We start from the raw sequence: 17431 nt of genomic DNA, 5'->3' as shown, positions 1-17431 counted from the left end.
TTCCTCTAGGCGAACTGACAAGTAGGGAGGTGTATTTAGGCGTTGGCAGTCTCGGCGCATTGTGTTACACGGGACAGCTGGCAAAGCAAGTCCCTTTATACATTGCAAGCTTTTCTCCAGTGAAACAGCCATAGATCGGGAGACATTTGATAGTCCCGCGGACAGGCACATGATACGTTTCAGGGCTGCATTTGTTTATGCCTGTATCATCTGGCTACCACAGGCAATCGACGCGACAGGTTTCCGAAGGGAGCAGTTGAACATCAGGTGCGCCAGGACGTTCAACGTTAATCATTCCGAGCAACGAGTCAACTGCTACTAACACCTCCCAAATATAAGTACAGCTATTCACATTACAGTCAGTCTCAGCACCCTGCACAGCGCCTCGCATCACTACACCACGGATGGTGATACCAGGATATTACAGATTCTTGGAAACTTGCAGTTTGCAGTTGAAGTCTTATCAGCACCACGGATAATAACACAGCAGCAAGAACTCCTATTTTCAGCACTGTGGTCAGCAGCAAAACGGAGTGCTTCTGGTTTCAGCACCGCGGGCAGCAACAGCGCGGGGGCGCCCCTGCTTTCAGCATCGTGGACAGCGACACAACAGGCGCGCTTCAGCATTCAGCACGGCGGATAGCGACACGACAGGCGCGCTTCTGTTTTCAGCACCGTGGATAGCGACACAACAGGCGCGCTTCTAATTTAAGCAACGAGGACGTTCACGGAGAGGTGAAGGTTCCACCGTTCAGCACCTTTGGACAACAACATCGCGGCGAGCGCTCCTGCTTCCGGCTTTGTAGATAACACAATAGGTAAGATCCTTCCCTCGCAATCGTGGACAGCGGCACGCTGGCTGGACTTACTCGGATGGTAATGCGATTAGTGGACATTTGCCTGGATCGTTTTACAGCATCGGACTGGTTAAAGTTGGGACTGTGAATGCTCATACGCGCAAATTAACAGCTCTGTTTTAATTGGTGTACGTAGCTGTAAAGAATGTTAGAAAACACTTGAATTTGGCCTACGCAGGTATTTAGCCCGCAGAGTTTGGGATTTGGCTAGTAATACTTTCTCTGGAATAGGGTGTTACTGAATTTAGCAGAGAAATCGGCAACGTGTTAACAGTGTAATCGCTGAATTGCAGACACTATGCGTCCTGTGGAGTAGCAGATCTTTAATCTAACCCTGGGACCAATCCTGTAAAACCATTTCGACCGGATGTTGCTAACTAAATTTTAACAATGGGTAGCATCGCAGTTTGTAATATGGCAAATATATAACTGAATTCAAGATATTTGGTACTGCATTTCCCATTGGGAAGATACAAGTAAAGATAAAATCGGCTTCAAGCTCTTAAAATATTCTGTCCATGAGGCTTCGATGTAATCCAGTCGTTCTTCCATTAGCCTGCCACTTTGGATGATGTGCTTGTAGGTTGTCAGTTTAATTCAAACTGAAGTTTTGTTTTTCTCTGATTCCCTTGTAGAATTGAAGTGGTAATTCGATAAACATAATGCACAATAACGGCGAAGGTTTGCCCTCTCCTCGGGAGAGCTGTACAAATGGCTGCGGCCAGCAAGTCGTCTCTGCGGCCCCGCAAAGGAAGGAGAGTGGCGCGGAATACAATACCGAAGAGGATCCCAAGCAAATGGAGCCACTAGTGGTGAAGAAGGCCAACCGGGAAATACTGGACCACGAACGGAAAAGACGGGTCGAACTCAAATGCATGGAGCTTCAGGAGATGATGGAAGAACAAGGGTAAGGACACTGGGAGCATTAACACTGAGAAAAAGTTTCTAAGAAATTGAATCCCATCAAAGTTAGTGTGGGAAATGTATTGAAATAATTTCAAAGGAAGATGGTTCCTTGGCCATTTTCCTGAGCACCATCCATTAGAAATTTGCGGCACAGTTGCCAAACAACCCGTTATTTGAAATGAAAATAAGAAAAAAAAACTGCAGTTGCTGGAATCTAAAACAAAACTAGAAAATGCTGGAAATACTCAGACTGAGACATTGACTAAGTTTCTCGTCCCACAGCTGCTGCCCGATCTGCGGAGTATTTCTAGCACTTTCCGTACCGTGAAATGAACCCAATCTTTCCGATTTTGTCCGTAACCCACAATAAATCTGCCAGGTGTTATAGTGCAATGAGTGATTCCATTGAAATCACATCACGTTCATGCACTAACCCGCTACAGCTGTTTTTGTTTAATATAGCACTGTTAGTTTGAACTTCTTAAAATGCCTGTCGGGGTCTTTACTCACAAAGCAACGGCGCCATAGTTATCCCCCAGTGAGATGGGATTTGTAAATAAGAAAACGTGTTCATCGATTTCTGGTATAATGGGCTGCATCTTCCTCTGTAACCAGCCACAACAATCCTTAACATATTTATCCAATTATTGTACATGCGCTGTAGCTTTGAGGAAGGGCTCTTGTGAAAAAAAAAGGATGTGGATTGCGTATTGTATGTTCATAAATTATGCTCAGTTAGGAGGTTTCTTGGGTTCCTCGATTAGGAGTTCTCGGTAACTGCCGAGCTAGTGGGGCCCCTGCTGCTGATGATTCCAAGTTTACAGCCTTCGTGGTTTTTAGCACAATCCCTTAAGTTTAAAATGCTTTTTTTTTGCTCCCATCTTTATTCGCCAAACAGTTGGTCTTGGGCTTTGATACCCAGCATCTTCTGTATGGCAGCAGCTTTGAATTGTTTGCTGATTGCAACATCCAAACATTGGTTTAACTGGCAGGCATTTTTCAGCATCCATTGTCTGGGAGCAAAACAAGAAGGTCCAGCTTAATTAATTGCACTCCTTATTCTTTTCCTTCAGCAAATTACCTGATCTTAGACAAAGTGAAGGAAAGTGTGAGGTAATGAGGCCACACTGTGCCGCCTGTAATCCCCCGCTGGTTTCTAGCAGCATGTGATGGTTCCATAGTGGGTGCCACAGATTGCCAATTAAAACAGCAGCAATTAAAGAACCAAACTAATTAACTCTTGGTGCCCTGGCAACTTTGTGATTTATTACATAATTAGATAGTAGACTTCAATGCATTAATTTCCCTTAGATTGGGCTTCTGAACCATACGTTTATGTCTTCTCCAATTCCGCTTCCGTTTTCTCTCTTTCTTTGGAGTCCTGTATTCTCCAGTGTGAGACGCTTATAAACTGATTGCATGGTGAAACGTGAGGGCCAAAGTAGTTTGCCAACGCACCCACCCACACACAGGTTGAGCACCATAATTCATCATTCCTGAAATATTTTCCTCACTTAAATCAATTTCATAATTCTGAATTTAGATAATAAAATCACAACTTTCAGGTTCACAGTTATAAATAATTTGCTGTTCACTGCAGTCGTCATGAATGTAAATCAATGTCTCCATATTGCAATGTAAGTAGATTTTTCAGTCCAATGCACAACTCTGCACATGTAAAGTTACTAATAATGATAGTACTAATTGATTAGTTTTGACATATTCAGCACTACCTTGAACAAATAATATTTCTTCCTATTAGTGGTTACCAAGGAATTATTTTGACATGAAGTACATATATAATACTTTTTACTTTATTATTGACATCATTCATTCTACCTGCTTCCTCATTCTAATTTTTACTTTAAACTTACTTGTTACAAGCCAAACCTATGTAGCAGAAATAGTCTTGTTCGTTTAAATTAATCTCGGGATTGACAATTGTGAGATTCAACCATATTAAATTTAAGTAAAAACTTTGTTTCGAGTTGAGATCATTGATCATAAAGTCATACAGTGCAGAAACAGGCCCTTTATCCCACTGTGTCCACGCTGACCATTATGTACCTCTCTATATTAATCTTACTTACTAGCACTTGGTCTGTGGCCTACCATGCCTTGGTGATTCAAGTGCTCATTTAGATATTTCTTAAATGTATAGCGAGTACCTGCTTCCACCACCCCTCTGACAGTGTGACCCAGACTCCAACCACCCTCAGGGTGAAAAGGTTCTTCTTCAGATCCCCTCCAAACCTCTTACCCCTTACCCTAAACCTATGCCCTCTAGTTTTAGAAACCTCTGCTACAGGGGAAAGTTTCCTACTATCTTCCCTCTCTATGCCCCTCAAAACTTGGATGTCTCTGCCAGGTCCCCCCTCAGCCTCCTCTGCTCCAAGGAGAACAGACTCAGCCTCTCTAGTCTCTCTTCATAACTGAAATGCTCCATCCCAGGCAACAACTTGGTGATTCTCCTCCGCCCCCTCTCCAGTGCAATCACATCCTTCCTATAGTGTAGCAACCAGAACCGTACACAGTTCTCCAATGGTGGCCTCACCAGTGTTTTATGCTGTTCCATAACCTCCCTGCTCTTATATTCCATGCCTTAGCTAATGAAGGCAATTATCCTGAATGCTTTCTTCCAAATCTTATCTCCTCAATTCAATAAAATGTGCAGCATTGTTTCAGACTGTTGATATCACTCCACTCCAATCATATTTTCCATAAAATATTAACTTCTAATTATTTTATGGCTGACGGATAGCTGTTTAAAATCATTAGTTACTGTATCCATAAAAAACTACCTCCTTTAGACATCAGGAATGGACTCGGCATCCCATCACATCTGCATACACCTGAGGACATACAACAGCAAGCAAAAAAGTGCCCAAGATCATGAGGATTCCCTGCTCCAGCGCAGAGTCAATTTCATAGTAAAACTGCTTCCAAAATAACCTAGTGTATTTAAAATCAACAGTTTAAAGTTTACAAATATAACTGAAATTTATAACTGAGATCCCTGAAACTTACCAATGTTGTGTGATAGGGTCAGCAATTCTTGTTCAGGTAGTCCATTAGTTACTGCTAGATGATATACAATTTAATATCATCTGCTATATTATAGAGATTAACTCTGTAGGTAGTAATTCAGAGCGAGATCATCATGAAAATGTGTCTTTTCATACATCCTGTGCATTGTTTTGTCAATGGTCTAAGCTGTGATTCAAACAGGTTTCAAATTTGACTTGAGAACTTTGGCTCCTTAATGGGAATATTTCGTCCAAGTGCCAGTGTATGAAACCAGCATGGGATGATGGAAGAGGTGTGATGCATCTTGGCAAATTCTGATCCTTTATCTGTACGTCATGCCATGAGCTACACTCTCATTCTTAATGCGTGTAACCACTGACAAAGCCTTTGTTTAATTTCACCTATATTATATAACTCTTATGGTTCAAAGCACAGCACCTCAAAATATTAGAATATAGGCTTTCATATGCAGTTCTGCAGTTGATGAGATACTGAGCATTTTGGTTATCATGAGTTAATGAGGGTATTTATTAAGAAGAATTTTTCAGGCACTAATGAATTTACATTGCATTAAAATCATCATTAATGGATTAGGTTTCATGCAGATGGCTTGATTAAAAAAAAGGATAATTTAAATCCCATCAGGTAAGACCCTGAGCTTAATTTTTCAGGCAGTAGTTGTTGGCTCTTAAATTACTAATTTGATTTGGCCATCCCACTGAATTTTTGAAAAGCAGCCGCAGGAGTTGAGCCATATTTTGATGCCATTGTGTGCTTCATTTGGTGAAAACAGCTGTGCCCACTTCTGATTTCTGTGGTAAAATTTGTCTGAAATCTTCATTCAGCAGCAAGACCATTTGCAACACGAAAATGCCATTGCAATTGGTTTAGATTTTAGATTGAAAGAGGAATTAGTTTACAGTTACAGGGAAGATGAAACTAATGCAATATCTGGATATATTCCTATTAGGTTATACAGACTCCAGTCTCTGTATAATGCATCACTATGTCAAAGTTTCCAAAGCTAATACTGAGAAACAACCCCCCCCGAACAACGATTGTAACATCGTCCCCCTTACACACACACACGCACACACGGCTTCTCTTTGTCCAGCACACCTTGTGCATTTTCCCTCTTATAGTAAACATATTCCCCTTTAAGTAGCTGAATGAGAGTTGGTAGTTACATCACCCAGATTTAAGATCCTTAAAAAAATTCTTGAGATGAGATGTAAAATTGTTTCACATGTTGATCTGTTGCAAATTAGAATTCACTACTTGAAAGTATGATAGAAGTAGGATGAATAGAACTTATGTTTGGATGTATGTTTGAAATGGAGAAATGTTTAGAGATATACTGGAAACCCAGGGGAATGGGATCAATTGGATGGTCCTTTCAAACACTGAGCCTGATGGCCCCCTTCTGTGATAAATGTGATCTCTGTCAACAATTGTTCAATTTTAAACTTCCACCCATTAAACATTTTACATTATTTAAGTATTTACATGTATATTCTTTGCTGTGGCAACATAATTCTTTGAATGAGAACTGTTCTGCCACATTACTGATAAGCAAGTGGGATTACATATATTCATCCTGATTGTTGATAATTATGCCTAGTGAGTGTTCTGTAATGAGTCATTAACCTGTTAAAAGTAAAAGACTTGGAGAAGGCAATATAAGGGTTTACACATCTCCTGTTGAGATCATCAAGGCTGGTGTAGTTCTCCGGAATAATGAGACGTTTTGCAGATTTGTTTTAAATAATTAATTATATCATTTTCAGTGAAAATAATTAAAATGAAGTATCAGTCTTCACTAGAAAGGAACGTGAGCAAACTAATTGCAATAAGTACGATTTTGATAATCATTTTCTACTGTTGTTTTGTTGATAAATGTGCTTTGCAGTTTGCATGTTATCCATACAGAGAGATAGGTGTTTCCTGAAAACATCATGATGATGGTAATTAGTGTTAAGGTTTTTCTGTGGGACTTGCAACACATTGTGAGAGAGTGTGCTTGCTCAGGATATCAGGGGATGATTAGTGTCTGTGGAGTTATTGCCTTGAGGTGGGAAATCACAAATTCAGCTTTGGTTAGTTGCCTTGCCTCAGGTATTTCCTTCTGAGAATCCAGGAATGGATCAGATCTGGCATTGTTATTAGTTGTTCTTTTAAATCTGGGTTCTTGTTATTCAACTGGTTTCAATCCATTCTGTTTTTTTTGTCATTCAAATATAAATGTTGTTATTCACTGTATTTCCTTTAACTAGTACACATTCCTGAGGTTCTAAGCAAGGCTGATTGGGAAAAGGTTTAAGTACTCCTATTTTTTTGTCTTCATAATTATAAAATCATGTCATTACAAATAGATTTGTTGAAGTAGGTTGACCTTGTGGAGAATGAGTAAAATTAATCTGCTACTTTTGAAAAAGCTGTATCCTTGTCACTTTGAAAACATGTCTTGTTTGAGATGGTTCAATAACTCACGTAATTGCTCACATTGATGTTATCTGTCATGCGATGTTTCTATCATTAGACCTGGAGTTTCAAAACTATTTGATTTGCATAATTAATATGCATTTGTTCTGCCAATTTCAAGAAAACTAGTAAAATTAATCCATCTTGTTATGTATCATGTAAATGTTTGAGATCCTTTGATTTGTACATCTACTCGGTAAAGATCCTGGGATTCTCTTTTGCTGACTTAGCCCCAAGGAGGACTTAAGAGCAAAGTGTAGCATTAAGATCTGGAATACTTCTTCATTTTGTTTACAACTTTTAATTCAATTTTCACTTGAAAGATAATAACAATCCTTCCATTATTTAAATGTTTTAAAAAAAACAAGCTTAGCTATTACTTGACTAACAAACAATCTGCTGGAGGAACTCAGCGGGTTGAGCAGCATCCGTGAGGGGAAGGAAATTGTCAACATTTTGGTTCGAAACCCTGCATTCCCTCTTGACCCCCTTTGATTCGACTAGACTGCAATAATGTTTCAGGACAAATGCCAAAAAATAGCAAAGTTGATGGCATTCTTCTCTCTGAGTCAGAGGCTTATTGGATCAACTGCACCAAATGCTTCAACAACTAGTCTCAGCTTCTCCTTCACTGGGGGATTACTACGTTATAGATAAGATATTAAACTAAATTCTAGACTCTCAGCCCAGCTATAAATAATTCTATACACCTACTTGAAAAAAAGCAGATAGGTCTCCCAATTCTCATTGTTTATTGGCTGTATGTAATATTTCTCTTCACAAGTTGGCAACCTCAATTTATATAACATGATTTATGGGATGCTGAGAAAGTTATGAAGTTAATTTTAATTCTTCCTAATGGTAACCTTGAACAATCTTTCTAATCTCTATAAAATACAGTATTACATCTTGTATGTGGAGTAGATTAATTTATAAATACATCTGTAAATAGCATTATTAAACAGTTACTTGGATTCAAAATGAAGGGCAATGTTTATAGCATTGAAAGGCTTGGCTACATTAGCGTTTGGCTAAGCAATTTTGAAGGCTGTTAGGAAGATCAATTTTTCAGCCAGAACAATGCAGCCAAATCAACGGCTCAAAAGGTATTTGTTAAGACAAGCATATCCACAAAAATAAAATGTTGCTTTATACTTTGTCTCTGAAAAAGTATGTTTTAGATGACTCATAGCAGCTTCTCAACAGACCATCGCCTGAGTGTAAATCTGTGTGACCTGATCTGGGTTTTGTGAAAGGTTTACTCACTGAAATCTTTGCTCAATGATATACCATTAGTAGGCCAAGTAACGACATAATTTTCATTGACATAAAGCTGAAGGTAAACTGTGTGGTGACTCGGGAGGGTAAGGGACTCGTAAGGCACGTGCCCTTCACCTTATGGCCTCTTGGTTGGATTACGTGGGACAACATCCCAGTCTATTTTAAGGTTTCTAATTTTGTTCATCTGTTCAACATTCAACTGTTATCCACAATTTTCTGATGGTAATTGAAGAGCAACCAGCATTAAAGTCTAATAATGGATAGAAATAAGATAAGCTTTGATTTAAGTAGTTCCCTGCTGTTGGTAATGTCTGAGAGAAGATATAAAAATATCTGAAATATTATACACCGCACTGGAGTTTATTTAAAGTAGTTTATATAAAAAGCACAAAAGTCATTTAAAAAAGGCAACCTTTCATTTTTTGAATTGATGTATGAGGAAGCTGTAAAAGGGAAGTTGTTATTTGGCAGAATAGTTCTCTGCATTACTGGTACGTATTTATAGCATCATGATAGAAGGACTTTTGGCTACGCCCCTGACTCAGCACGGGCAGCAATCCATATTTTACTGAATTACTATTAGCTTTGTTATATTGTATTGATGTACCGCTATAAATTAGATCATCCTGCTTAAAATAAAAATTCTCTGAAATAAATCTGCTTGCATAAGAAATCTAATGACTTTGTTGGGTGGGGGTGACTGTATCACATTTACGTTTGTAGCAGCAAAAACTCTAAATGCACAGCGATTGAATTTAAAATGACTCCAGTTGTGTCATTCTCACAAAAACCTACACCTGTTGGATTTAATTTAAGTAGGAAGGTTTATGAACATGAACGAGGAGCAGAAGTCGACCATACTGCAGTGTTAGTCAATAAGGTCTGATTTTACCAATGCCCAGGAAAATCTCGGGGCTTCATATGTTGACGATCTAGTTTATTGATCTTCCAGGCTTGGGAATGCAATCATTCTGGTATCTGAATGGTGCCTGGACTTCGATGGTCAATTATGAAGATATGTCACATAAACCTTGGCTGTATTCCCTTGAGCACAGAAGTTGAGGATTGTATTGATTTTTAAAATATTAACAGGATTTAATAGGGTAGATACGGGGCATTTTTTTTTCATTTGTTGGGGTGGGTGGGGGGAGGATGGGGGGAAATAGATCAAGAACAAAGCAAGATGAACAAAAAGTGAGGCGTATTTTCAAGGCAGTGTAAACCTGAAATTCTCTCCACTGAAAGGATGTGGATACTGAGATAACTGGAGCTTTCAAGGTTGATAAAAGTTGATGTTTATTAGGTGAGAATATTCAGAGATACGAAGCTAGGATGCGTAAAGGAGTTCAGGTACAGATCAGCAATGATATTAATGAACAGTGGACCAAGCTCAAAGGGTTAAGTGATATACTTATTTCCAATGTTCCAAAAATATAAGATTGGCACGTAATCGATATACAGTGAGTTGGCCAGCTTATATTCAACACACATGATAAAGCCATGCATCTTATTTCAATATATTCTAGACTTTAACTTCTGATCATTAACTGGTGGGTGGAAACAAATGCTGGAGGCATCAGAGACTTCCATCCCTCTACTAGGCTTCAGTTTACAGCTCTTTATTCCTGCTGCTGAGCTGTTATTCAATCCTGCTGTTAGAAGCATAGAGTGCAGGACAATGCCATTGTGTTTGAAGAGCAATCCAAATATCCCCCTACCTTTTTCACAAAGCTAAGCATATTTTTCCTCTTTCAGGTATGTTTCCAATTCCATTTTGAAAGCTCAGATTGAGTTTTCTTTCATCATCCTTTCAGTTCATAACAACTATCTCACCTCATCTTTATCCTAAATTATCTTAAATCTGTGTCCCCTGCTTACTGACCCTCCAGCTAGTGAAATGTGTATCCTTAATTACTTTAGTTTAGCTCTTCATAATATTGAATCCCCAAATTAAATTTTGCTGTTTTAAGAACATTACCAGTTCCTGTTGACTTTCCACATAACTAAAGTCTGGTATCACGACTCTTCTGCAACCTCTCTAAGACCTTGATCCAATTTTAACACAATAACAGTGCTCAGGCCTAACCTGTGAGTTATAAAAGTCAGTGTAATGTCTGATTTTGCACTCAGTGCCCCTATTTATGAAGCCTAGGTCTGGTATATCTATTTAAAAGTGTTATCACCTTGACTTGCCACCATGCAATTTGCTGTGCATCTTGTTCCAGTTCATTGGATGGTGTTTTAAGAAATTCTAATGAATAAACTCAGAAAAATAACAACAAAATTGCTTGTTACAAGGGAAGGATTGATTTCTCCTTCCATAATGAAAAACTGGGACTTCCTCACCAACATTAAGGTCCACAGACAAATTCAGCTTCGCACTGGAGATTCACCTCATGTGACCCCCCCCCCCCCCCAGCCAGCAGAGAAAATCTAATATTGGGTTCTAATGATGACAACTCACAAAGCTCTGTGACACGTGACATTTTCCTTCCTTGGAAGATTAATGATTCCTGTTATTATTTTTATTATTGTAATGAAGCAGCAGATAAATTACATGTTTGTTACTAAAGAATTCATTGTGCAGAATCAGTTGTCTAATAAGTCCCGAATTAATGGATCTGAGTTAGAACTGGTTTCACTCACTCCCATGAATAAATGCTTCTTTTATGTAAAATAGAATGAATATCTCTTGTTTTTTTCTACTTCGAGTAATAGCACTTTTACCAAATATGTCCTGTGGAAAAATGGTTGAACAAACCACAAAGCATGTAAGGACAAATGCTTGTCTGTTTTCTACAGAGAGAGAGAGAGAGGTGGAGGGGAGATCATCAAAGCAGATCCTCCTTATGCTTTTCCACCCAATCTCTCTGATCGACATTTAAGATCAGTAGCCAAAGTTTTAGATATTAGTCTGGATTCTTGTTTCACACAGTCGCCACATGTCCTCGTTGGAGGGCACCACAGTGAAACAGGCATCAGATTAGTAGAAACCTGCCAACAAATCCAACAAGAATCCTTAGGGAGTGTTAGTGAGGCGAATGGTAAGTGCCCTTCTTTGAGCACTGAGGGTAAAATCCAGGGTATAAATGCTAAAGAAAGAGGAATGTTTCAACTCAATGAAAATCAAGCTAATGCATAAAACTGTAGACACCTTGTTTCTCAGAAGCCTAGCATTCATTTAGCCAAATCTGATTGGAACTGCACAAGGTTTTGTTAGTGATTGCGATTTGACAGCTTGATACATTTTTTAAATACAATTCCCCTCCTCTGTGGTTTTACGCTATCCTGATCTTCACCTCCCTATGGCTTTGCACATTCAGAAGTCAATTGCATCAGTTAGCAATATTTTGAGTATTTAGTAATTTCTCAATTGAAGTTATAATTTGTAGCACCTGATTATGTGAGAATAAATCTTTAATGCCATGAGTTCTGCCTGCCGATAATAAAAACTACTTTTTCCACTTCGATACAAGAGTTTGCTCCACGTTCCATCTCGAATTGAATGACATAATGCACTGTGAAATAGCAGCCTGTCAGCTGCCGTTTACCAACCAAATTGCAGGCTGCTGCTTCCAGATTAAATTGTGGATGCTCAGAAATGATTGCCTTAATTATAAGTTTCTATTAATAAATAACCAGTTTTGCCCAGTCATATTTGAAGTGTGGTGATTTTCAATCTTGTAAGAATGAATCTTTCTAAAGTGCATCCCTTAGGACAGCAACTCAAAAATGACAGGTGGAAAAAAAATAGCTACATTGAAAATATGCACTATTTTAGCATCACTTGCTAACTCACTCTTCAGGCAACAGTGGTGAATGACAAGAGTTCAAAACATGATTGCTGCTGGAATATAAGGGTGTAATAAAACAGAGGGAGAAATCATCCACCGTCTGAGCCTTGTAGTCTTCTCTTGTACGGTCTGCAACAACTTGTGCCAATTATTGAGTCAATTATTTCTTTTGTGGAAACTTACAATGCACAGACTTCTTGTTACTTTTGCTATGAACTAAGTCCTCATTATTGACAAAGGGTAGAGGCATGGATTTCCCGTGGATTAAAAAAAACACAGATACCACTAAGGTTGCTGGTAATGTCACTTTGGCTGCAATGTCAACCCTTCCACAAGTATAACAACTTTTGTGTAAGTTTCAGCTTCAGCTTGTGTGTAAAGCTCTCAATGTTCCTAAATCCCGATGTTCCTAACACCAACCCTGGCTCCAGCCACACATCCAGCTCACACTCTGGACCCTAGCTCCTGTCTCATTCCTGGCCCACGTTCCTGACCTCCGATGTTCCGGACTCCAACCCTAACGTCACGAGTATGCGGATGGTAAGTCAGTGAATAACGAGGATGCGATGTATTGCAACAATAACTATACTTTAAAACTGTGTTATCGGCTTTAAAGTATTTTGGGGCATCCAAAGGTTGTGACATGATGGATAACTGCATCCTTCTTTTGGAAATACGTATGCTGGTGGAGTGAAATAAGGTTAGCTGGAAAGAGGCTGGTGTGGAATGTAAAGACTGAATTAAATAGTGATAGTCTGAATGGTGTATTCTGTACTGAGTTTCTTTGTAATTTCATGTGTAAAGTTGTTGAGAATGATTACAAGAAAATAATCTTATTTTATGGTGATGTTGGCCTGTTCCTTTTTCCCTTTCTCTTCCCACACAGCTTGCCTTCCTCTGCCAAACAGCCACTAATGGGAGGTTGTTTTTTTTATATATTGGAGCAGGTTCTGCCTGGAGTCAGTAGATGGCTATCAGGACCAAAAGCCTGACTGAATTTCTCTCTACTTCAGATGTGCTTGTACCACTTGTATAGACATCTGCCATCCTAATAATTACCAGATCATTCAAGTGTACATTGGCTTGATTGCTACAGGACTGGTAACCCAGAAACTTGGACTAATGACCCAAAGGCATGAGTTCAGATCCCACCATAGCAATTAAGTAAACAACAAGTAAATATGGAGTATAAGTTGGCCATACTACAACTTAATTATTGTGAAAACCCATCTCATTTGCTGTCCTTGGTTGTCTGGCCTGTAGGTGAGTATTGACCGAGAGCTGTGTGGCTTTGACCATTGGCTGCCCTCTGAAATGATGTGGATGAGTACATGGATGCAATGCTTGAAGTGCAATCAGCAAGGTGCAGGTTGGCATAATTGTTAAGTAGGTGACTCATTAGCACCACCTTGTCAAGGCAATAAATACTGACCTTGTTGATGATGCCTACACATCTCATGAATGAAGAAAAAATAAATTGAATAGAAAATGAAATAAATTGGAAGCCTTTCTGTTTCCCGGTTTTAAGGTCATGTGGCCTAGCTTCAATTACCAATTTGTCATTACCCTCAATAGTGGTAGGAATTTATTGGGGGTAGACAGGGCTGGGGGGTTGGTAGCAACTGTTGCTAGGCTGCCAGAAATGAACATGAAGTGAATAACTGAGGAGCAGCACTGTTCTGTTCGATTAGGGGCTAAATTGGAGAGGCCAAAACTGGATGTGGTTATTAAAATGCACAATTAACCTATGCTCCTAATTCTGGTTCAAGCAGCACACCACACTCGTGCTACCTGCTCAGTATAATAGTTTCAGAGTAGAACTAGCACGTTGGCAGTGAGGGGATCTGTCACCAGACAACCTCCGCTTATTAAAGCCAACCTGTATCTCTTAAACAGGAAGTGCGGCTGGTACTGGTAGATTTTCTACAACCAATGCTCACGGGTTGACATTCATTAATGGCATTGCATGATCAGCCATAGATTGGGCCGTTTTCTGAAGCAGCACTTGAGGCAATGGTTAGGAGAAACCAGGAAAGATGTCCAGTTTTTGGAGGGGTTGGTCATAAAGCCATTCAAATTCACAATAAAAAGCCACTTAAAGAAGATAATTATGGCTGAGTCAACGTCCAAGATCATGTGTACATCCCTAGAAGTTCAATGAACTCATAATCAATGAATATATCTTTCAATGCCATAGCACTGGCATCTGATATTACTCATGCATCATGTTTTCCTACCAACGACTTCTTTCAATCATGTCTTATATCTAACTTCGTATGTCACTGCTACAAACCTCAGAACCACATCCCACAGCCTGAACATATTGACAGCTATTTATCCATGACAGACACAATGCCAAGCACATGCCTGGTACTCTGAAACAGTTCCTTGTATCTTGCAGGACAAGGTGGCACATACTGGAGGTAACAGTAGTTTACCTGCAGGAGGCAGTTGGGGCTTCATCACTTTACACCAAAGATGGAGATATTGTTCTCCATCATTAGAGCAGCCTTTACAGTAATCGGGTCACCCCGTGCATGATGAGAATATCCTCCGTACATTTCACAGTCTCTTCTGATTTTTAATCAATAAACCAGTGATTCATATTTTCCCTTCAATCCTGTGCCACAAGAGGTTTGTGGCTTTTCCCTTTCAGACAATCAAGAATTGCAATATGACCAGACAATGATAGGAATGCTAGATGAAACACATACATTTTCCCCACTTAACACCCCCAATCACTGGCACAGATATTGACAAAGTGACAAATTTAGAAGTCGGTTCAGAGGCAGAATCTGCACATGGTAGGTCACAAGGCCAAAGAAGCACAGGATGAACATAACCTCCCCCTCTCCACCCTCCCACCCCAGCAGAAGATGAAGTTGGACATGGATTCTACTGCAGAAGACTAAAACCAGCTCTTTGACAGGATAACCTGCAGACAAAAGCTGATGGATTAGTTTGGCGTTCACCAGGACCACTCAGCTTCAGACCTTGTAGGGCCTTGGTACAAAAATGGACAGTAATGCTGAGTCCAGATATAAGGTGAGACTGACTACCCTTGGCATCAAGATAGACTTTGAGTGAATATTGGATCAAGCAGCATGAGTAAAACTGAAGTCAGTGAGAACAAAGTGGGAAACTGTCTACTGGCTGAAGTCATACCATGCACAAAGGATGATGATTATGTTGAAGCTCAATTATCCAAGCCCCAGGATGTCATTGAAGGGACTCTTCAGCCTCAACCATTTCCAGCTGTTTAATATAAGGTCAGAAGCGGGGTTTTTTGCATTTATTTATGCTATTGTTCGAAGCTCCTGGTGTCCTTCAGTTATTACTGTAGTTGGAGCTTACCAGCAGTTCCAGTAAACTTCAAATACAGTACAGGAATGTTCACTGATGATTGCACAATGCTCAATTCCATTAGCAACCACAGCAAATGAAGCAGTCAATGTCTGCATTCAGCAAGACCTGGACAACGTTCAGGCATGGGCTGATAAGTAGCAAGTAAAATTCATGTCTCACACAATATTCCTTCCTGAGGTCCAGGAAGGAGAATTGTGCTCTGAGGACACTATGTCAAAAGGGCTTCCTGTTAGGAGCCCTTCTCCCTCTCTTCCTCCTTCTCTTCCAGCAGCTCATCGAGTAGTGGGTTCCCTTTGCTCATTGTTCTAGTCAAGCTGCATTCCAAAGGGAAAACCCACTGATGCACCATTCCTGGGAGCAACTAACTTAGGAAGAACCAAGTATGTCAGTACCTGACTTTAAAGAATTCTAGGAGAAAACAGAATCATAGTCACAGCCACCAAAAGGTAATCAGCAACTAAACTGCAAGTATTTGGTGAGCGCTAGTGGGGTGGATGAGTTGAAGAGTGAGTGCAGTCTGCAACATGTGGCTCCTGTTGGGCAGGGCTAGCATCAAATCAGCATTGCAGACTGATAACATACCCTCCAGTGGTATCAGTCTTCTTCCAGGAACCACTAGCATTACACACACCACTGCCCACACTAAATGGCAGCTTCTGTGATTCTTCATACAAATCTGTGATGTTTGCATGTGTTGGCATCATATTAAACCCAATTTGATGTCCAAAGTTTAATTTTGTGGCATATTACAGCAAAACACAGGGTTTTAGTGATATATGTATATACAAGTGGAATATTGGCAACAGCTTCACAAATTAGAAAAACATAGGTGCACCGTCAGCACCTTTCTATCCACTAATTTTGGAACTAACCTTATGAGAAGCATGCCCGGTGCACCGTCAGCACCTTTCTATCCACTAATTTTGGAACTAACCTTATGAGAAGCATGCCCTTGATATGCGGGACCAGCAGACAGTGCTCCCTGTCAACAGTGTATTTTGTAAAATCAGCCTTAAGATATTTTTGAGCTTATATGATACCTAGCCCAGCAAAAGCTTGATGTGAACAAAGGGTGTGCAAAGCAAAAAGTGCTGTGGTCTCCCAAAGCCATTCATTGCTGTGACACTGTTACAATGTGAAGCTGTTTGGATGATGTCACTGGCTGGAAGCATAAAATCTATAAGATTTATAACTGCAGCCCAGACCATGGGGATGGCAAGGTGCCTTTCTATATAAACTTCTAAATTATATAAAGAAGTAAACTGAGTTTCAGATACAGAATTTGCACCAGGTTAGAGAATGAACTTACTAAAGGGCACAGAATACTTTGCTTTCTACAAGCTTGTACAGAAGCCCAAGGATGGATAATCTAGATATCTTTCCAAAACAGTGCAAGTCCCTGTAGAGGTTAAGGACAATGAAACCCATGGGCAACCTAAATAGACTCTCAGAAATGGGCTACATTGGCATAAAATAATGAGGAGCATAGAATAGAGTACTGTGGGGCAAAATCAAATACATCAGTTAAATGGAAATTTCCTTCCCCTGAAGATTGAGACGACCAACTCAATATAAAATTAGTAAATTTTTGCAATATCTTGTCTGACTGTCACTATAATTATCCTGATGTAACCTGCCTTTTACTTCCTCACCTATTCCTCGTACATCATGAACTAAAAGAAATCTTTGGGGAAAACATTTAATTTTTTTGAGTTCACT

General features: G+C 39.7%; 1 protein-coding gene across 5 annotated transcripts in view; it reads left to right on the top strand.

Annotated features, from left to right (window-relative positions):
• The first annotated feature begins 331 nt into the window (after nucleotides 1-331).
• The window catches only part of LOC127581386 (serine/arginine repetitive matrix protein 3-like), a 271960-nt gene continuing 254860 nt past the window's right edge, over nucleotides 332-17431 (top strand). For 2 of the 5 annotated variants that reach the window (XM_052035763.1, XM_052035762.1), the window contains exons 1-2: nucleotides 334-818; nucleotides 1493-1764. In XM_052035763.1, the coding sequence (XP_051891723.1) occupies nucleotides 1520-1764 (245 nt within the window). In that variant the 5' untranslated portion in view covers nucleotides 334-818; nucleotides 1493-1519. Of the gene's footprint in view, nucleotides 819-1492; nucleotides 1765-17431 lie in introns of all 5 variants that reach the window. The other 3 variants (XM_052035765.1, XM_052035761.1, XM_052035764.1) reach the window with 3 other exon arrangements.

Source organism: Pristis pectinata, chromosome 21 (genome assembly GCF_009764475.1).
Source record: "Pristis pectinata isolate sPriPec2 chromosome 21, sPriPec2.1.pri, whole genome shotgun sequence".
Lineage (NCBI taxonomy): Eukaryota > Metazoa > Chordata > Chondrichthyes > Rhinopristiformes > Pristidae > Pristis > Pristis pectinata.
This window is presented reverse-complemented; position numbering and strand designations above follow the sequence as displayed.